Source organism: Paramormyrops kingsleyae, chromosome 6, assembly GCF_048594095.1.
Source record: "Paramormyrops kingsleyae isolate MSU_618 chromosome 6, PKINGS_0.4, whole genome shotgun sequence".
Lineage (NCBI taxonomy): Eukaryota > Metazoa > Chordata > Actinopteri > Osteoglossiformes > Mormyridae > Paramormyrops > Paramormyrops kingsleyae.
This window is the reverse complement of record NC_132802.1, coordinates 7,455,001-7,477,285: the sequence shown is the minus strand read 5'-3', so window position 1 is coordinate 7,477,285 and position 22,285 is coordinate 7,455,001. Positions and strand designations below refer to the sequence as shown.

General features: G+C 42.3%; 3 protein-coding genes across 7 annotated transcripts in view; 2 read left to right on the top strand and 1 right to left on the bottom strand.

The window, feature by feature from the left end:
* Positions 1-666: 666 nt before the first annotated feature.
* Positions 667-6,232, bottom strand: LOC140591731 (uncharacterized). Its single transcript, XM_072713208.1, has 2 exons — positions 1,260-6,232; positions 667-866 (listed from the first exon to the last, which is right to left on the bottom strand). Exon 1 carries the CDS (start codon positions 6,230-6,232, stop codon positions 1,514-1,516), a length of 4,719 nt encoding a protein of 1,572 aa, XP_072569309.1. The 3' UTR covers positions 667-866; positions 1,260-1,513.
* Positions 6,233-8,676: 2,444 nt separating this feature from the next.
* LOC140591857 (tumor necrosis factor receptor superfamily member 14-like) lies at positions 8,677-17,022 on the top strand. Of its 5 annotated transcripts, none has more exons than XM_072713523.1 (10): positions 8,677-9,297; positions 10,511-10,613; positions 10,733-10,858; positions 10,985-11,140; positions 11,276-11,395; positions 12,081-12,200; positions 12,635-12,722; positions 12,918-13,098; positions 13,905-13,944; positions 16,142-17,022. In XM_072713523.1, exons 1-9 carry the CDS (start codon positions 9,277-9,279, stop codon positions 13,920-13,922), a joined length of 933 nt encoding a protein of 310 aa, XP_072569624.1. In that variant the 5' UTR covers positions 8,677-9,276; the 3' UTR covers positions 13,923-13,944; positions 16,142-17,022. The 5 variants fall into 5 exon arrangements, with proteins under 5 accessions (XP_072569624.1, XP_072569623.1, XP_072569625.1 ...); XM_072713522.1 differs by having other exon boundaries at positions 10,508-10,613; XM_072713524.1 differs by having other exon boundaries at positions 8,678-9,119.
* A 1,820-nt stretch (positions 17,023-18,842) lies between these two features.
* Positions 18,843-22,285, top strand: part of LOC111859060 (uncharacterized) — a 45,763-nt gene continuing 42,320 nt past the window's right edge. Inside the window, exon 1 of the mRNA XM_072713207.1 lies at positions 18,843-19,084. The gene's annotated coding sequence lies outside the window, so the exon portion shown is untranslated. The remainder of the gene's footprint in view (positions 19,085-22,285) is intronic.

Genomic DNA, 22,285 nt, shown 5'->3' with positions numbered 1-22,285 from the left:
AAATGCGTGTGCGGACTTGTCTGAAATGGAAAATCTCTGGCCAACCGGCTGACCAAAGTTGACAGCCCTGTGAACAGCTGCGTTAATTTTATTCCTTTCAACAGCGTAACTGCATTTCCGCAGCAAATGCCGCGAGGCGGCGAGGTCTCTTGGGATCGGTTCGCAAACCATTCGTTTTAGTCACCGACCGAGTGTCCGAAAACCGTAAGTTCGATTTGTTCATCGAACGGACTCTCGGACACTCCGTCGGCGACTCAAACGGATGGTTTGCGAACCGATCCCAAGAGCCATTGCGGCGTTCACAACAGTAAATTATTGCATTTCTGCATAATAAAACCATATATCTTTCATCAAAAACCAAAGATATTTATTAACTTTGACGTTTACACAACAACGTATGCAAGTTTACTCATGCTCATTGTATGTGTGTGTGATTGTATTGGTAATATTGCAGTTGTTAACTGTGATGTAGTCCTTGATACTCATGCACATGAATTTGGCTAAAGTCAAGAAAATAAGAACTATATATACACGCGTGTTTATTCAGCATCGACACCCTTTCTGCTTTTTATATATTGTTTTTTTTATTGTGAATAGTCAAGCTAAACATTTTTGTTGAACACCAGCCCCATCTTTCAGTCAAATAACGTAACTATTGAAAATTGGTAGAGCGTGGACTGTATGAGGTAGGTGCCGGTAAGGTTGTACCACTCTGGTGGCGTCGGTAAGAACACCAGGGAAGGCGGATGCAATTCCAGACTTTACTACACTCAATCAGGCAGTATGGTTTGCATTGAAATTCACTGGTTGGCACTGATTGGCCTACAGATGCACTAATTTAGTTGAACACAGGGTGTGCATGTGGTCTACAGAAGGAAACAAAATTATATAAATAACTGAAACAATAAGGGATATGCTCAGCTAAATAACAGAAATATACCTACTTATACGATCAGCAATCGCATAACATTACTGCCATCTACAGGTTAACATTGGTACATAACGAATAACCGTGATACCACTATCTTTGATTAATATCTTATTCCGTCTCTCCTAAATATTTCGCAGTTAACGAGAACCGATTAACAAACAAATTTGACATACAGGATAGACAATAGCAACACTGAACGCAGAATACAGAGTGTCCGCTCGCGATACATTAATAACAGAACTCCTCAAAGTTACACTAACAGCTTAGTAGGTAACCGTACCGCAACATTCCAACACCAAATGCAATCGGTCCAAGACCTGTCACTTACGGTTCGTCAGTGACGCACAATACTGCACCCCTGAACATAATAACTGACTGGCCAGGATCCCTCGGCTCTGGATAAGATGGTCTGGTGCGGCACAAAGGGACAACGCACGCTGAAAATCCAAAGACGCTCCTGACGCTGTTCCAGACGCATGCGCGTCAGCATCCCGTTTCAGAGGCAGCCTTTCCAACATCGCCGCCCCCCCCATTTGATACCAAATGGGGTGACTGGAAAGGCCAACCACCATCCCTTGATTGTCACTCCTCGCTGACCTCGTCATCAGGGAGCTCGGGTAAGACAATGAGACGAACGATGGGCCTAGTATAGATTCTGTCGTTGATCTGCACAGCTGCTGTCCTGACACAGTGATCAGGACCTGGGAAGACCTTCACCACCTTCCCAATCTGCCAAAGGGACCGTGGTAATTGGGGGTCCACCATCATCACCACCGATCCAACTGTTATGTTAGGAGTAGAGATCCTCCATTTCCCTCTAGTTTGCAAGCTGGGCAAATAGTTTCTCACGAAGGCGGTCCAAAACCTATCAGCTAACACTTGAGAATGTCTCCACCTCCGACGTCCAAGCATCTCTGATTGGGGATAAATGACTTGAGGCAACGAGGTGTCAGGCCGCCCCATAAGCAGATAATTTGGTGTGACTGGATCCAAGTCAGCTACATTCGCTGACACATAGCCTAATGGTTTAGAATTCAGTATAGACTCAACTTCAATGAGAACAGTTGTGAGCACCTCTTCACTTACTGTCTGGGAACCAATGGTGGTATACAAAGCAGCCTTCACAGACCGGATTTCCCGTTCCCACACACCACCGAAGTGGGGTGAAGCAGGTGGGTTAAAATGGAAGGAAATCTGTTGCGGAGCAAGTTGCTTCTGGACACTGATAGCCAAACTAGAGAAAGCCTCCTTCATCTCCCTCTCCCCTCCTCGGAAATTGGTTCCCTGATCCGAATATAACTCCGCTGGTTTGCCCCTCCGAGCTATAAACCTTCGAAGAGCCATCAGAAATGAGTCAAGACTGATCGAGGATAACACTTCTAAGTGCACGGCCCTTGTGGTGAGGCACTTAAAAATAATACCCCATCTCTTCTCACTCCGCCGCCCCAACTTTACCAGTAATGGACCAAAGCAGTCCATACCGCAGGAATAGAATGCCGGTTTGAACAACCTAAGCCTTGGCGGTGGTAGATCAGCCATCCTCTGAACAGCTGGTTTGGATCTCCACCTACGGCATTCAAAGCATCCATGTTGGTGACGCTTTACCGCTTCCCGACCCCTTAGGATCCATACAGTGCGCCTTAGCTCCGCAAAAACTCGTTCAGGTCCTGGGTGACTCAATTTGGCATCGAACTCTTGTATCAACAACTTTGTTGAGGGGTGACTAGGATCGAGTACAATGGGGTGTACTGTCGCTGGATCCATTCCCTCAACCCTACGGAGACGTCCTCCAACTCTTATGATCTGATGAGCCAGGTCAAATTCAGGTGAAAGACAATGTAGTCGACTACTGGGTGCTACTGGACTACCCACCTTAAGGAGCTCATACTCCTCTGCGAAGCTATCTTGCTGGGCGTTCCTAAAGACTAACATCTCGGCTGCTTGATATGTACTGGCAGGAAAGGGTCCAGCTAGACCAGCTGCCTTCTGTAGTTCCTGGGCGTGCGAGGCAACCAGCTCTTCCCAGGTCTTAAAGATGGGTCTATCTGTTCTCGGTGTACCAGAGGTGGTGTTCAGTCCGCAAAATGCTGAACGCTTAAGCTCCGTGGTATCCTCCATCTCAGAGCGGGTCGATGAGGGATGAGTGGGCCACTTATCTGGTGTTAGGTGCAGAAAGTCTGGCCCCTGATCCCACCTGTTTGGTCTTGCTAGCTCTTGTAGGGTCTTACCCCTAGTAAGATCATCTGCTGGGTTGCTAGCGGAGCCCACATATCGCCAGGTTCCGGGATCGGTGAGCTCCTGTATTTCTGCCACCCTGGTACCCACAAAAACCTTAAAGTGGCACGACTCAGAGTGTAACCATGTGAGGACTGTGGTTGAGTCACTCCAAAGCACAAGGTGGCGAATCTCGAAGGTGAGTTCAGTTTTCAGCAATTGCGCTAAGTGAGCTCCTATTACTGCTGCGCATAGTTCCAACCTGGGTATGGAAAGTTGTTTCCTAGGTGCAACTCTGGAACGGGCAAGAAGGAAGGTGACATGGATTGCTCCTCTGGCTCCCTCGGAACGTAGATAAGCAACCGATCCATAGGATCTTTCGGAAGCATCGCAAAAGATGTGTATATCTCTCTTAGTGTCAGAGAGGTCCATGTCGGCGGGAGTGTAGCATCTAGGCAGTTGTATTAGAGGTAGGAACTCAAGCTCATCTTCCCAGGTACGCCAGGCTGCGAGGAGTCCTTCGGGGAGGTTGGGATCATCCCAATCTCTCTGTTTATTCCATAGCTGCTGGACGAGTACCTTAGCGCGTGTAGTGTATGGGAGTAGGAACCCCAAAGGGTCGTACTGACTCGCCAACACTCTGTAGATGTTGCGCATGGTGGTAACCTCATAGGTGACCAATCTGTGCTTGTACCTAAGGGTGTCAGCAACACAGTGCCAGCTGAGCCCTAGCGTTGATTCGCTCACTTCTGATTTATCATGTGTCAGCCACAGTTCTTGCCCATCAGATCTGGCATCGGCAGGCAAGTGATCGACGACTTCAGGCACATTACTGGCCCACTGGCAGAGGTTAAAGCCTCCAGAGGCAAGGAGACTCCTGAGTTTATCAATCGTCTGTCGTGCTTCTTGAGCAGATGGCCGACTCCTTAGACAGTTGTCCACATACAAACACCTTTCGACTGCAAACCGCTCCTCACTTCCAGTGGTGCTGTGATCGAAGACATGACGTTGCAGCGCATAAGTGGCACAGCATGGGCTGCATGTGGTCCCAAAGGGCAACACCTGCCATTCAAACACCTTGGGGGTCTCCTCCCTTCGCATGTGGCGCCAAATGAAGCGCAGCAGAGGCTTATCCTCCGGCAATAAAAGCACCTGGTGGAACATGGCTTTAATATCACCACTAACACCTACACAGTGCTCTCTGAACCGCAAAAGGACCCCTAGTAGGGAAGGACCTAACTTCGGGCCGGGTAACAGAGCCTTATTGAGGCAGAGACCTTTGTACTCAAAAGAACAATCAAACACGATCCGTTTCTTTCCGTTATGCTGCACCATGTGGTGCGGGATATACCACATTTCACCACCAGGACGGCTGTCGGATACAAGCAACCTAGATACAGTACCGACTGTTTCTAGTTTCTTTATTTCAGCTCCATAAGCATCTGAACTATCTGGATCTCTCAACAGGCGTTTCTCTAGACCTCTGAGTCGTGGCATCACAGCCTCCAAGGGGGCCTGAAAGAGAGGAAAATTCTTCCTTCGGAGCAAGGGAGCTGCATATCTCAATACACCATCAACCTCCACTCTTGTGGTCTTAGATTCGAGTAGATCAATCGCTTGCTGATCCTCTCTTGAGCGTATCACCTGCTTCTCCTCCCTAGGTGGTAAGACATCTAGTTTCCAGAGGTTCTCCACATTTCTCTTCAGTTCCACTTCCAGTGGACTGAGTGAAGCTAACAAACACTGCTGAGGCCGTAACTGTGACTCTGTAAACCTAGTTGGACCCTGGAGTGTCCAACCCAGCCTGGTTCTAATTGCAGCCGGACCACCAGGGGGTCCCAAACGAACTGGCTCAATTGGGGTTATTAAGTGTGGGTTATCTGCTCCAATGAGCAGCATAGGGTGTACCTTGTCAAATGATTGAAGAGGAATGTCTTGAAGGTATTTAAACTTTGCCTTTAGGGTGGTCACTGGATAGGTATGATCAGCAAGGCTGAGGCGTTCTGCAGTGAAGGCGTCATGAATTCTGAAGCTTCTGTTAGGCTGGGTGATAGGAGTGATACAGAAAGTGACTGACATGCCCTCCAGAGTTTGAACGTCTTGGCGAATGGTTCGTAATGTTAGGGTTTCTGGGGACCCGTGGAGACCTAGCTTATGTACTGCCGCCGGGAGAAGCATGGTACGTTCAGATCCATCATCTAAAACTGCATAGGTATCCAGGGTCTTACCCTTAGTGCGTAGGAGGACACGCACCACCTTCAATAGGACTCGACTGCACTCCGATGGCCTGTCTAGGTACAGGGCCTCCATAGGAGAGTTAACTAGACATGACCCTTCCTTGGTGTGCTTAACATTAATGTCATGCAGTATCTGAAGATGTTTCCCTTGACACTTATTGCACGGTTTCTTAAGAGTACACTGCACGGCTCGATGGGCTCTCGCACAACGCCAGCAGCGTCGATTGGTCCTCATCCATTGGATAATCTGGTCTCTATCCAAGGATTTAAAGGTCATGCACTGGCTCAGGAAATGCTCCTCGCTTTCACAATACGGACAGTAGACTTGCCGTATCTTGTTCTGATGTGTACCTTCAGGCTTCGTTGATGATGAATTCGCCGTCTGTTTGTCAGAGGCATCCTCTGTACCATGAAGCACCATAGCTGGACGAAAGGACTTGATGTTGCCTGAGGTTGTCAGGCCTACCTTTCTCCTGCTCTCTAGCTTAGGTTCCCCGCAATTCACTTGGCCTCCACTATCTTGGCACCATGCCTCATACTGTAGCCACTCTGAAAATTCTAGTAGATCGTATCTCCTTCCTGGACCTCGACCCATGCATCTGCGGAATTCTGACCGCAAATTCAAAGGAAGCTTGCTTAGGAGCCTTTCTACGTGTGAGCCGCATTGGAGCTCCACCTGACCATCCTGACCTAAGGTCTGTAGCATCCCCACTAAAGCTCGTACCTGTAGAGCAAACTTCTGGAAGGATTGTGAGTCTCCCTGTCGAACATCTGGAGCGTTCATTACTGTGACTATTTTCCTCAGAGCTAACTTCTGAGGCTGCCCAAACTTATCTGTCAGTGCAGCCATCGTATCGGAATAGGGTGTGGGCGAATTCAGATAAGCATCTGCCACTAGACGAGCCTCCTCCAGTTTTAGATGGTCCAACAAAATCTGGTACCTAAACAGTTCAGTGGCATCAGGAGGTAGGAGGTTATCTAAGGCAATTTTGAGGCGGGTGAACTCACTAGGATCTGCTCTCGAAAAGTCTGGGATGGTTGGGATGGGACCTCGATAGGTTCTCTCTTTGAGATATACTACTGGTGGTGGGGGAGATGCACCCCATGCAGTGCTCAGTGGTGCATGCTGAGGGTTCACTGGGGTATATGACTGCCTATAGTAGGATGGTCGCCGTGGTTCCGATTCCTGTGGTTGGGGCCAACTAGGCATTTGCCATGGTGTATGCTCATAAGCATAAAGCTGGCTGGCAGGTGTGGGCCTACAAGGCTCTCCTCCATACTTATAGGAAGGGGTTGTATGATCATAGAGCGATCGTTCACCTGGATGTGGAGTGAGTGTTTGTGAGTTCTGATGTAAAGCTAATTTAGTTTGATCCCTGATGACCTGTAACTCACTCATCATCCTGTTCAAGGAATCCATCATAAGCTGCTCTCTCATATCTGTCGACTGTGCAGTTGGGTTCGCAGGCTGACCGAGCCGTGGGGGTAGGTCTGGCTGGTAGGCTGGTGTACTTGCATCCAAAGGATGGTACTGGGACCTAGAGTCTGTAGGTCTGCTCCAATGAACTGCTGGTGTCCCTTGAAGTTTAGAATGCTCCCATGGTCTATGGTAAGTCGAGATAGGCTGTTTCTCCCTCGCTAGTGGCATTGTCACCTGTATATCCCAAGGTTCTACATACTGCCTGTCACGTTTCTCCCTGGAGCCACGGAATGCATGTTGGCCATCAATAGCACACCATGCATCCAGTGTGGGGTGTGCAGAATCCTGACTGAGAGGGCTTGTGGAACGAGATGATTGTGGCGTTATCCCCTTTACTCCATCTACTGCCACATCCTGATGCCTGGCTTCTACCCTGTGTACATACTGTACTGCATAAGGCTCTTGCGACTGTATTGTCTGATTTCGGCCTACCGGTTGGACCTCATAGTCTCTTAGGTATGGAGGCAGGCGAGACTGGCGCTTCGGGCGCGTGGACATGACTAGGGGGTCTTCACCAGGTAACGGATGCTGCATCTTGATGTCCCTCAGTATCCAGAGAAGCACCACATCCGGCTCGAAGGACCAATATTGAAAATTGGTAGAGCGTGGACTGTATGAGGTAGGTGCCGGTAAGGTTGTACCACTCTGGTGGCGTCGGTAAGAACACCAGGGAAGGCGGATGCAATTCCAGACTTTACTACACTCAATCAGGCAGTATGGTTTGCATTGAAATTCACTGGTTGGCACTGATTGGCCTACAGATGCACTAATTTAGTTGAACACAGGGTGTGCATGTGGTCTACAGAAGGAAACAAAATTATATAAATAACTGAAACAATAAGGGATATGCTCAGCTAAATAACAGAAATATACCTACTTATACGATCAGCAATCGCATAACATTACTGCCATCTACAGGTTAACATTGGTACATAACGAATAACCGTGATACCACTATCTTTGATTAATATCTTATTCCGTCTCTCCTAAATATTTCGCAGTTAACGAGAACCGATTAACAAACAAATTTGACATACAGGATAGACAATAGCAACACTGAACGCAGAATACAGAGTGTCCGCTCGCGATACATTAATAACAGAACTCCTCAAAGTTACACTAACAGCTTAGTAGGTAACCGTACCGCAACATTCCAACACCAAATGCAATCGGTCCAAGACCTGTCACTTACGGTTCGTCAGTGACGCACAATACTGCACCCCTGAACATAATAACTGACTGGCCAGGATCCCTCGGCTCTGGATAAGATGGTCTGGTGCGGCACAAAGGGACAACGCACGCTGAAAATCCAAAGACGCTCCTGACGCTGTTCCAGACGCATGCGCGTCAGCATCCCGTTTCAGAGGCAGCCTTTCCAACAGTAACCTTGCGACACCGTTTGATTTATTATCCGATCCCATGATTCGTTGACTCATACGGTCAGGCGCAAAAAAGACGGAAAAAAAGTGAATCACAGAATCGATTTTAGAATCGATTCATTACAACGGACAGCTCGAAAGAATCAAATCAGTTAATTCAGTCGAACTTCCCATCACTACTGTGTAGCGACTGTGCCACATGAGCTCACCGCGCCCCCTAGCGTGGTGGAGCACTTCCGGTTTGGGATTGTCTACTTGCTGCGCATTTTCATTTTGTTTCTGCTTTTTCTTTTGCGTGTGTTTTTTTAACTTGCTGCGCATTTTCATTTTGTTTCTGCTTTTTCTTTTGCGTGTGTTTTTTTTAACTTGCTGCGCATTTTCATTTTGTTTCTGCTTTTTCTTTTGTGTGTTTTTTTAATTTGCTGCGCATTTTCATTTTGTTTCTGCTTTTTCTTTTGCGTGTGTTTTTTTTAACTTGCTGCGCATTTTCATTTTGTTTCTGCTTTTTCTTTTGCGTGTGTTTTTTTAATTTGCTGCGCATTTTCATTTTGTTTCTGCTTTTTCTTTTGTGTGTGTTTTTTTAATTTGCTGCGCATTTTCATTTTGTTTCTGCTTTTTCTTTTGTGTGTTTTTTTAATTTGCTGCGCATTTTCATTTTGTTTCTGCTTTTTCTTTTGTGTGTGTTTTGTCTCTAGGGGCCACCGTAGGGATCACTGCTATAATTAGCTGCGAAAGAGGTCGGACCAGTGTAACTCTCCTAGACAGACTAGCATCCTCAAAAATAATAAGAAATCGACACGAGATTAACGAGAAATAGTATTAAATTGCCCAATGAACCCACCTCGGCGCCTAGGAGTCTGACAGCAGAAAGTTGTCAGGTGACTGCGGCATATTTACCGCGGGAGGATTTACGCTGCTTCGTCGCAGCACTGTTTCGTTTTTGCTTGAATCTACTATTCTACTTCCTTTTGCGTACTGATATTTCTGTTAAAAGCGTTAGAAGTATATTCTGGAACCGCATCACCGGCAAATGAAATGACGAAATTCATATTCAAGGTAATATATCTGCAGAGTTGTAAACGATGTCAAATAATTAATTTATTCCAGCTTCTTTTTAGCTAAATATTAGACTTCTTAAACAATCAGCTTAATAAATGACTTGTTGGGAGAGTGCATTTTTTCAAACTACAACGACAGGATAGGATATTTGACAATATCTATATCTAAATGGGAGGGGCATTTTTTAAATCTTAACCCAAATTATTTTTGGTTCTAACACTCTTTTTTCTTTTTTATAGTTTGCGTTTTTGGACTAATTTTAAAGTCTCGTATGTAAAGTACTTAAATAATAGGAAATGGCTTTGTAAAAACATAGCAAATGAAATAGTATAAATTATGTAGGCTATAACAAAAAGAAGAAGTAAAAGGGCTTGGCTGCACCTAGGGGATTTCCATTCTTTTATTTCACTTTCTGTTTTAGCTTCATGTTACATTAAACAGGCCTTTGTGGTTGCATGTAGGTCGTATGAACCTCTGAATGGGCCGGGAAAAGTTGTATAGCTGTAATTGCTTAACGTGCACATTTTTATCTTATTCTGTTGTATCTGTTTATCCTTCTATAAAAAGCCATAAACTTAAAGTACATTACAGTCAAAGCCCTATTACATTTCTTTTCAAATATTGAATTTGAATAAAAATTAATATTACTTCAGAATCAGACTATGGGCAAGTATATAACACAAAGATCTCCTACCAATTAGAACAGTACCTCTTATTGCAAAATTCATACAGACATAACACTATCATGCCTTGCACAAAACAACAGAGCTTATACTGCATTTAAAGAAACGTCCTGTCTTGTGTAAACACAATATCATTTTAAGGTCACTAAGGGAATACAAAATAGGGTTATATAGAAAAGCAAAATGCACGGTAGTGTGAGATGTAAAAGTTATTAAATCATACAGTTAAGTAAATATATTGAGATCAGGAGCAAAGTATGCAGTGCAAAATGACTTTCTTTCCAATAGAGATACACAAAATATGAAGAAGCAGCTTATTATGTTCACCAGCCATGAGATTTGAATCTAAAACCTTCTGAACACAGACCCCCCTAATTAACTGAGCTACACACTGCCAATCAGAGGCTTTTCTCATGTAACAGATGATGGAGCCACACAAACTGCCCTGTGATTTAATGCCCTGCCCTGTGATTACGGTTTGAGGGTGAAACCTTTCATTAACTGAGATTGAATATGTATATTAGCAGGTTTATTCGCCACATCTCCTGCTCCTTTGCCTTACCCTCTGCCATGCATGCAACCTGACTGAGTATAAAGTGGGTGAGGAGTGCTGCCCAATGTGTCCTTCCGGTGAGCCATCTTCCGTCGTGCTCTGGTTCCTGTCTGAAGTGCCGGACTACAGGCTTGAGTTCTTTAGGTCGGGACGTGAAGGACCTCTATCTAACTTACCAAATGTGTTTTTCCTCCAGGACATCATGTTCAAAAACATTGTAGCAGAAATGCTAACACTACATGTGCTCCATGTACCGGATTGACTTTCAATGATGAACCAAATGGACTCTCACACTGTAAGCTATGTGCGGTTTGTGACCAAGGTAAAATCAATCAACTACTGTTCCATACCTTTTAAAGTAATATACTGTGTAGCATCCCATCTATTCTGTAACGGTTTAATAATCTCATGTGTGTGGTTTTATTGATTTAATCTGCATTCCCTGTAGGCCTTGGTTTGAAAACAGTGAGGGCATGTACACCCACTTCAGACACAGTGTGTGGGATCCTGGAAGGGCACTATTGTATTAGTCCTTATAAGGGAGGGTGCAGAACAGCCCATAAACACACAGCCTGTGAACCTGGACAGTTCATCAAACAGCCAGGTCTGATTTCCCTTTCGCATTCTTAAACCTTATTGACATTTTATAAATGTTTCTGACCTATAATCCGTTTTTAAAAACTGCTTGCAATACATTTTAATATCTTCTAATAATAATCTGTCATATTTCCTTGGATAGGAACAGCCTCTGCAAATACTGCATGTGAGGACTGTCAGGAAAATTCATACTCAAACGGTTCTTTTACATCCTGCATGCCACATGCAACTTGCAGACCTGGACAATTCATTCATCGGAGGGGTAGAACTGGCTTTCTTTTGCTCTAAAGAATAAACCAAATGCATTTTATAGCAAATTTTCAAAATATACAGTGTAGCCAAAAATTATTTGTATCCCATGGAAAAAATGGTCAAAAATGGAAATTGTGGATATTGATTGTGAAATTGTATGACTCATTTCCTCAGTGCATTGGGTATTTCAGCAGTTTTACTCATGTTGGGAAACTCAACTAACCCTACAAATGCTTGTGTGGAGAATGACCACCAAGGCCACTTGTAGAAACAAAGGGCTCCCAATTAGCTGCCTGTCTGGAACACCTGCTATTACGTGTCACGTTAAATGATCTCTGTTATGACTGGGAATTCCTCCCAATGTCACATATTCATTCATTTCTATGAATGGCCAGGTGTTCAAAGGCAATAAGTTACATCTTTTGAAAACAATTACAGAATATGTTTTGAATATTTTTTTTTCTTGTTTCTTTACATAACACACATAATTGTATCATTTTTGACAGTTTGAAAGTTTGTTCTTCATTATCCTCAATTTAATTTCCATTTTTGACCATTTTTTTCCATAGTGTACAAATCTTTGGCTACACTGTACTTTTAATAGATCTTGTGTTTTTATTGTTGTGGTTGTTGATTATGATGATGATGATTAATGATGATGATAATAATCATCTATTCTTTTGTTAATGTTATAGGAACAAAATATGCAGATACAGAATGTGAGGATTGTCAGGAAAATACTTACTCAAACGGCTCTTTTACAAACTGCATGCCACATGCAACTTGCAAACCTGGACAATTCATTCATTGGATGGGTAGAACTGGCTTTGTTTTGTTCTGAAGAATAAAACAAATGCATTTTACAACAAATTTTCAAAATACAGTGTAGCCAAAAATGATTTGTATCCCATGGAAAAAATGGTCAAAAATGGCAATTGTGGATATTGATTGTGAAATTCTATGACTCTTTCCCTTAGTGTATTGCAGAGGTGGAAATTTCAGGTTCAGAAAGTACAAATCCAGACCAAGATTTTGTTTCAACCTACCAGTTGAGTACTCTGTGACTGTGACTCTTTATGCTCAACTGGTTGGTTGAAAGTTGTTTGACCATTTTTTTCCATAGTGTAAAAATCTTTGGCTGCACTGTACTTTTAATAGATATTGTGTTTTTATTGTTGTGGTTGTTGATTATGATGATGATGATTAATGATGATGATAATAATCATCTATTCTTTTGTTAATGTTATAGGAACAACATCTGCAGAAACAGAATGTGAGGATTGTCAGGAAAATACTTACTCAAACGGAACTTCCACATCCTGCATGCCGCACACAGAGTGCGTCTGGTCCCCTGCTTTTTCCTGTCCACATTTCATATAATATTACTGATCATGACAACCCAGAATTTGAATATAAAACTAAGGAATGGATTGCTTTTCAATATTTGTGTATTTGTGTGTATTATTATGTATGCATTGATTTACATTTCCACGTGAATCAGACACACTTGCCTTATGTCTTCATTTTTACAGCTGTGAGTCTGAAGGACGGGTGACTGTTAGAGCAGGAGATCCAGCATCTGATGCAGAATGTGGGGAGACCAGTTTGCCTCATCATGTACTTTGGCCCCCTGTGGCAGCTGTAGTATTCATAGGAATAATAATCATAGTAGTCTGCAAACGGCGCAAAAAACGGGTTCAGTCATATAAAGTGGTAAGAGACACTTCTTTAAGGCATTTGAATAAATGAGGAATTCTGAAATTTTAGACATAACCAATAGAAACAGGAATACCTGTTCAATGTTTCACATTTTTAATGGTATAGTAATTAGGGTTAGACGATATATCGATAAAATACTATATATCATGATTATGAACATTCATTTCGTCATCATTTTCAATATTGTGAGTATTGTGATATTCACTTGTTTCCTTGCATAATTAACAGTTATAGTGCCATATTTTTTTTTACAAATTCCATCAAGATAGGAGTCTATTTTGCACCTACATATGAATTATAGAATATTGTGTTAAATATTAATATTATAAAAAATCTCTGAAAATACTGTGATATCATTTTTATGGCATATTGCCCTGCCCTAGTCAAATCCATTCCCTGGAATGAACAGTGAGGCAGTCAGAAGAAAAAACTTAGCAAGAAAATGTACTGTCAGCATTTTCTAGTACTATGCCCTACGATAAAGTTTATTTTGTATGATTTATTTATTCAAATTAGATTTCATTTTGCAGTCCATTCAGTCACCTTTTTCATGTTCTGAATCTTTAAGGGTAATTCTAAGGGAATATAAGCAAAAAATGGAGCAATGAAGTAAAGAAACAATGACTTGAATTATATTGTAATAATTATTGATACCAGTTGGTATAAAAAAAATATCATGATCAAATATTTTGCCATATTGCCCAGCCCTAATAATACTTATTATGTATTCCCTAATATTAAAAAACGTTTTTAGAATTTTAATGCTGTTGAGGTTATTTAACAGAAATATTTCTTTGTAGGAAAGGACACAAGAATAGCAAACTGGAAAACCATGACCAAGTAAGTAAAAAAGAAAAAGAAAAATTAGAGAAACACAGTTGGCATAAACTAAAATGTGCTGAACACGTGAAAGATCCTTCTTCATGGTGTCCCCCAGCTCTCCGATCCACCCAGCTGTGGATAGACACTGTGTAGCTATGAATAACACATAGTACAGTATGTCTAGCTACATTACTTCTTAATTACTGCTTCAGTGCTTAAATGGTATTTAGGTTTCACACAGTTAAGTTTAAAGCAAACCTGTAAATATGTTTGTCACTGACTATCCAGCAAAATGACTGTGTTGTTGCCTCTGGCCACATATTCAGCTTTGTGTCACAACAGTCCAGACATTGTGTTACTCCAAGCTCAATGTCTGTTTTGTTATCCCTGCTGGTTTGTCCTTTGTCTTTATGTTTGCTTTATGTTTCCTCGTTTCTTCATCCAATTCCTCTGGTATCACGTGGGTCTATTGACCATCACAAGTGAAGTAACTTTTGCAGCAGAACAGCTGGGATCCATCATTATGGACATCAGGATAGTTTCTGGCGGTGACTGAATTACTCGGCCATCTGCTCTGAACCGGACTCCCCTGAGTAGGAGAGGAGTGTCTGCAGCCCTCTTGACATTAGACTGTCCTGAAAGGGAAGTTATAGCTCAGAATCTCTCTGGGCACATAGAGAAACATGAGCAGCCAGGACAATTTTAATTCTGTGATTTTAGGGTTTTTTTGGGGTTTTTTTTACACATTTTTAACATTCCTGAGAGTCTGTCTCCCCCTGGAATCAACTTATACAGTTAATCACCATAAAATTATTCAATAAATAGCAATGAATAAAAAGAACATGTGAAAATAAACGAGATCTGAAACTGCATTTCTCATCAGACTTAGGTGGGTAAAAACCCGATTCTTCTGCATCTTGAGCATTTACATCTTGGTCATCAGAGTGCGGTTTACAGCTGTATCGCTGATCTCAGACCCCATAAAGGGTCCAGAGGAATTTAATTGACTTGTGGTAATTTGCTATTTATTAAGAAAATTGTAATTTCTCAATGTCAATTTCCCTTATTTATGTCTTGTGTGTTTCAAATAACGTTTTCATGGCTGGAAATTACTTAAACAGTCATGGTCCATAAGCCTCACATTTGGGGGGGGGGGGGGTGTGGCTCCGTGTTTTTAGACACTTTGCCTCTGATCAGAAGGCTGCTGGTTTAAATCCTGTGGCCAGCAAAATGACATTCCTGCTGGGCCCTTGAGCAAAAGCCCTTCACCCCAATTACTTCAGGGACTGGCTGATCTGCTCGCTAATCATCACTTGTATGTCCCCTTGGACAACGACGTCTGCTGAATAAATAAGTATAAATTTACATGTGATGTCAGCGACACCTCTAACCAAAGGATGTAGCATGTTAGGTTATGACTGAGTGACTCAAACTAGTCGCTCATTAAATTAACAGATTAAAGAACCACATTAGAAACAAAACCGTCAAAATAATAAAGCATTTTATTAAGTATATGTAAGGCATGGGCCTGGATCTCATGGGGCAGGGAAAAGCTGGATCACAAGATTGTTTCACTTGCACTCAGTCACCCAGAATATCAACGCCTGTGCTCTTGCCTTTGACCACGTATTCAGCTTTGTGTCACAATAGTCCATTGTGCTTCTCCAACTTCAATGTCTGTTTTGTTTTCCCTGCCTGTCTGTCCTTTGATTCTTCAAGTTTATGTTAATTTCACCACTCTGCAAGGACGTTGGAAATAGGAGGGATGGGGGAAAGCACACCCCCTAACATCGGCAAGATCCCCCCCCTTACCAAAAAAATAAATGAATGTGTTCCTTATCTTTCGTTATGAATCTGCACATTACTGAGGCCAATTCGCTGCGCATGCAGAGCACGAGGACGAAACATAAAGTCCTGCTTAATGAAGACTGTAGTCCTGTCTTAGACTCATTTTGTCATATGATCAGCTATTTCTTTACTTATGTTTAGTTGTGAAACTGTGCGCTAAACAGTGTTTAACAAGAGTAAACAGTGTCTTATTTTAAGTGATGAAATCTTTACTATTATGAAATTATATTTAAAATCTTTCTCACGTTGCATCCTTTCACAATGTGACTATTGCATGTGTGTCCATTGTGATGTCACGATATACAATGCTGGCACTGCCCCACTGTAAAATATTTCCCTAAATCTGAAATCTTGTTTCTTCCTCCAGTTCCCCTGGTATCATGTGGATCTATTCACCATCACAAGTGAAGCAAGTTTTGCAATAACAGCTGGGATCCATCGCTGTGGACGCAACGGTAGTTTTACCGTGACTCTCTATCCCGCAGCTCCTCACTGCACAGCTGTTTGTACTTCTGGGGGCCCTGCCTGAATTACCTGCCCATCTGCTCTTAACTGAGGTGTGTCTGCAGGCCTCTTGACATTGATCAGCTGTAAAAAGGGGGTTGAATCGCTCAGAATCTCTCTGTGCACATAGAAAAACATGAGCAGCCAGGACAATTATAATTCTGTGATTTTAGGGATGTGTTTTACAGTTTAAAGAGTCTGTCACCCCCTGGAATCAGGCAGTGGAGGAATGTGAGACAGCATCAGGGTGTGAGTGTTCTGGGAGCAGCGTGTGGTCAGGGAACCAGCCTCTCCATGCATCAATTGTTTGATATTTAAGGATTATAAAGGTTCAGCGACCCATTGATCATGGCCAGAATAAAAGTTTAGGTGGATGGTTAGGTTCTCAATGCATGTCATGTCCACCAGCCCATCAGCATCTGGATTCACAATCCAGTGCACATATTCCATAAACCCAGCTAATTAAACACACTGAAAACTGTGTTCTGTATCTATACTGTTTGTGCTCAAGATCCTATTGCGAGGTATTGTAAGCGTACTTCCTACTGAACGCTATTCTTGTGCTTCCTTCTGAAGTGCCATGTGTATTTACCCTTTACTTGTATTTCCCCAAATTTGTCTCATGGCTTGTGATTTGGATTTGGTTTGCTCCCGGTTCCGAAATGTTGGTCCCTGCCTGTGGTTACAGTTTTGGATTTTGGACTATGTTTTAGCTTTGTTTTAATAAACGGACATGGATCCTGCCCATGGGCTTCGACCCCATTCATTACAATGTACATTTTCTAAATTCCGAACACATTTTTGTTTACTCTTATGAAGGACATTGGGTTTGACTACAGCATCAAGATCTTTACAGCAATTACATGTTTCAGTTAAGAACCACCTGCTATCTGGATGCATCTGTTTTCTGTTCTTGTTTCTCTCTTCTGATTCTTTGTTTTGATTCCTCTTGAACTTTGATAAGGTCAAAGGCTACAGGAAGCAGTGGCTGATGTTGAGCCCTCTCCTCCCTAGACAAATCACTTCATAAACTACATACCGAACCTCCATGTGTAAAACTAATCCCATCAGAATATAATGAATTATTTTTTCTTATTGTCATTCCAATTCAACATCTTACAGGGTGTGGCCAAGTCAATTCAAAATGCAATTCATAAATTTTGATGGCAGATGATGGTATGTTTGCTGGTGGCTGGTTATTGGGAGACAGTATGTATCTTCTTAGTGAATACCTACTATTTCCAGTGTTGAATCCCCAAATCTTGGCTGATTATAGGTACCCCACCAGGGACATTCTAAAATGCTTAATGTGAAAAAGCTTAACGTAACTTAATGTACCAAATCAGCGACCCATAATCACCAAATTTCTCACAGACATATCTGGTCATAAAGACATTCACCTGAAAAAAATCTAAATCAAAAATAGTTATGACTGTGGTGGTTTTGCCATTGTGTATGCCTGCTCAGTCATCAGCAACTGACCAATAGGGTCAGCTGACAGCCATAAAGCTAGGCTGTGGATTCACTCCCTAGTTGAAGACTGCAAGCCAGTAAAAACCAGACAATCAGGCCTCTCACAAAAAAAGCTGTTATGCCACAGGATTAAGGTGCAGTCATATGCTGCAGAGATGAAGGGTGTGTTTATGAGAGAAAGACAGTACAACTCCACCTTGCAAGGGCGAAAGCTAAATCACAGAACTGAACCCTGTGCTACTCGTCAAAATGTATGGGTGATCCAGAGTACAGGGACGAGTACATTTTGTGTGTCATTTGTAGGCAAACGCTTAACGTAAGGTAAGTCCATATTCCTAGTATTTCGGTTTAAATTTTTTTGTCATGTGAAAGTCTTTATGACCAGATATGTGTGTGAGAAACATTGTGATTATTGGTCGCTGATTTTGCATATTAATTCACATTAAGCTTTTTCCTTATAATGGGCGTCAACGGAGAGGAAAACGCTTAACGTAAGATAAAGTCCATATTCCTAGCATTTCGGCTTTGATTTTTTTTGTCAGGTGAAAGTCTTTATGACCAGATATGCCTGTGAGACAATTGGTGATTTTCGATCGCTCTTTTGGTACATTAAACCTTATGAGAGATTATACAGAGCAGTCCATAAACACACAGTCTGCAAACATGCACAGTCCATCAAACAGCCGGAATTCTGACAAGTTGAGCTACCTATCGAAACGTGCTATGGAGCCTTTCTACGCATGTGCAGTTCCACCGTTTTAGGATTAGGGTTAGGTTTTAGGGGTTAGGGTAAGGGTCAAGGTAAGGGTTTTAGGGGTTTTTGGGGGGTTAGGGTTAGGGTAAGAGTTAGGGTTAGGGCTATCGATTAGTGCCTCGGTAGCCTAACTCGACAAAGTAGCTCAACTCGACAGAACACTGGGTTTGTGTGGATATCTGATTTTCTCACTATTTAACTATTTAAACCATAAAAATACATACCCATCGCAGGGTACACTTACATATAATTCACCTATGGGCAATCTAGGAACTGTAATCAAACGTAGTATGTTTTTGGACTGTGTGTGTGTGTGTGTGTGTGGAGGAGGGGGGGGGGGACCAGGGGAAACCCCGTGATGACAATTTGGTAACTCCAATCAAACTTGGAAATCCCATAACGACACAGAGAGAATGTGCAAACTCTACGCAGATAACACTGTGGTGTGACCTACAGTGCCACCCACTATTCTCCGCTCTTGGTGATTGCTAAAGCATTACTAAAGAAAGAAGAAGCCGAAAATACCTCTGCAATGTTGTTACATTTGGAACCAGCAGAAGAGAAGAGTGTCGATGTCAGGTACGTCTACTTATGATACAGAAGAATAGCGGTTTAAAAACTAATTTCTGGGGGAAAACAAAAAAATTGCAGATATTTGCATAAGGAAAACGAACAGTTCGAGTTGGACACCGTAGACAGAACAACATTTTAGAAGAGAAGATTGACGTAGAAAATCGGCTGTTTTGCCGTTGAAGCCCATGGGGATGGGTGATATTAAAAATTGTACTACAGCTAAGAAACGTTAGTGTCCTTACAGTCCACGGTCAAAATGATTTGTAAATTAATGCATATAATCCTGTAATTCTGTTGTAAATAGTGTATGTGATAGCATTGGGTTGAATGTAATGTTTTTGAAGAAAATCCTCTGGTTCACACTATAGGCCTCTATATATCTTTTTTAATGCTGAACAAGATTATATAAAACTGCATTCAACTGCTGCTAAACGAATCCCACCTGCCGCCAATTTCACTACACGTCACTCAGCATATAACATAACTTCCTTAGTAATTTCTGTTACGCCAAGGCCCATCCAATTTCAGTCCTGATATTTTACTTAAAAGTGCAACAGTGTTAGATATTGAATAATAAGCTGTCATTATCGTTGTATTTTTTTTTTTTTACGCAATCCTATATGATGATTTTTGTGTACACTTGTGTGAAAGAGTCCTGTCAACACCACAGTAATTTTGAAACTTTATCCTATGTTCAACTGTACATATACTCAAAATTTTAAGAAGCCTTGGACGATATCTGTAAGGCAATTATTTTAATAAATTGGCCGCAGTAAACATTTTATAGTTTTTTTTTTTTTTTTTTTTTTTTTAAAGTAGATTTATATTTATATGATGATGCCACCACCATGCTTCACTGTAGGGATGGTATTGGCCTGGTGATGAGCAGTGCCTGGTTTCCTCCAAACATGACACCTGGCATTCACACCAAAGAGTTCAATCTTTGTCTCATCAGACCAGAGAATTTTGTTTATCATGGTCTGAGAGTCCTTCAGGTGCCTTTTGGCAAACTCCAGGCGGGCTGCCAAGTGCCTTTTACTAAGGAGTGGCTTCCGTCTGGCCACTCTACCATACAGGCCTGATTGGTGGATTGCTGCAGAGATGGTTGTCCTTCTGGAAGGTTCTCCTCTCTCCACAGAGGACCTCTGGAGCTCTGACAGAGTGACCATCGGGTTCTTGGTCACCTCCCTGACTAAGGCCCTTCTCCCCCGATCGGTCAGTTTAGTTGGCCGGCCAGCTCTAGGAACAGTACTGGTGGTTTCGAACGTCTTCCACTTATGGATGATGGAGGCCACTGTGCTCATTGGGACCTTCAAAGCAGCAGATTTTTTTCTGTAGCCTTCCCCCGATTTGTGCCTCGAGACAATCCTGTCTCGGAGGGCTACAGACAATTCCTTTAACTTCATGCTTGGTTTGTGCTCTGACATGCACTGTCAACTGTGGGACCTTATATAGACAGGTGTGTGCCTTTCAAAGTCATGTCCAATCAACTGAATTTACCACAGGTGGACTCCAATTAAGCTGCAGAAACATCTCAAGGATGATCAGTGGAAACAAGATGCACCTGAGCTCAGTTTTGAGCTTCATGGCAAAGGCTGTGAATACTTATGTACATGTAATTTCTCAGCTTTTTAATTTTTAATAAATTTGCAAAAATCTCAAGTAAACTTTTTTCACATTGTCATTAGGGGGTGTTGTGTGTAGAATTTTGAGGAAAAACATGAATTTAATCCATTTTGGAATAAGGCTGTAACATAACAAAATGTGGAAAAAGTGATGCGCTGTGAATACTTTCCAGATGCACTGTATATAGGCCTAGATTTCCCCCAGGTTTTCTGGTTTATTTCTCCCATTCAAAACATGCAGTTAGACTAACTGATGTTTCAGTTTTTTTGGAATCCCCCCACCCCGTAAATTTTCCTCTTATCTGCATAAGTGGAAAAGCACCCTCAGACTACTGGTCCCTGATTAAATCGCGGTTGGAAAGTACCTTGATCTCTCATTTTTGTTGTTCTGTGTGTTAGTTTCGGTTTTACATTTCGCATCAGGACCAGAGCATGTGAGCGGAGTGGAGCGGAGCGTGAGCGAGGAGCGGAGCGGGCGGAATTTGGTCAGAGTGCGGAGCGGTTTTTTAATTAAGGCTGGAGCGGTCGCTTTGTCTCGCTCCAGTTTCGCTCCGATACCGCTCACACTACGACTCTGAGGCGTGGCCAGATCTACCCAGAATTCATCTGTACAATTATCAAGACTATTACAGAAATTAGCCGAGATGGAATTCGCAAAGTATTTCACAAAGGAAACTGATAAATCATACAAGTGTACTATTCTTATCAAACGTATAGATAACAATAATGTACAGCAAGAACAACAATGTCATGAAACTGTTTCAGTGAGTAAAGATTCACTTTGGAATCACTTTTCTCAGAAACATGAGTGATATGCGAACAGGCGGAAGCCAAAGCATAACGTGAGCAAGATTTGTATGGTTGTAGCATATCAAGTCTATAAAGTAAATTAAAGTATAAAAAGCCTATAAAGTAAATATTGGTAATCAAATTCGTTTTGTCATTCAAAGTAGGTCTAATAGAATTTTTCTTAATTTCACGTAATGCTGTCAGTGAAATTTTATTTTATAGAGACGCAGCAGCAGCATCAACAGAAAAAAATTGAGGAATTTAAAATGTGCCTGTATATTCTTTAGGCTATTAAGCCCACTGATTCCTTTATTTTTAAGCCTATTTTTGTGTGGAATGCCATTGCCAAACCTGTCCGTTGTTGCCTATAAGTTGCTTAAAAATAAATATTTTCTGTTCTGACTGGCAATGTTGCCGTTGCTCATATTTCTTTATGATATAAGGCTTCGGTTTAAGGTGACATTTGTTATGCATGCAGATTATTTGTCCCTCTTTTAAACTGGAGCGAGCGTGGAGCGATTTGACTGGAGCGGGAGGAAATTTTAGTGGCGCGAGGAGCGGTGTTGAGCGGAGCGGCTTAGTGCGAATAAGAGCGGAGGAGCGGGCGGAGTCAACAGTCTCGTGAACGAGGAGCGGAAATTCTCACCGCTCCACTCCGCTCACATGCTCTGATCAGGACACGTCACAAAATGCGGTTAGTACTCGGAGTTATGGCTGCCTGTAGAAGTGTTAAATTTGTTGCCCATTTTTCAATTTAGTCTTAGTCAGTCTTGTGTCAAAGTTCCTTATTAGT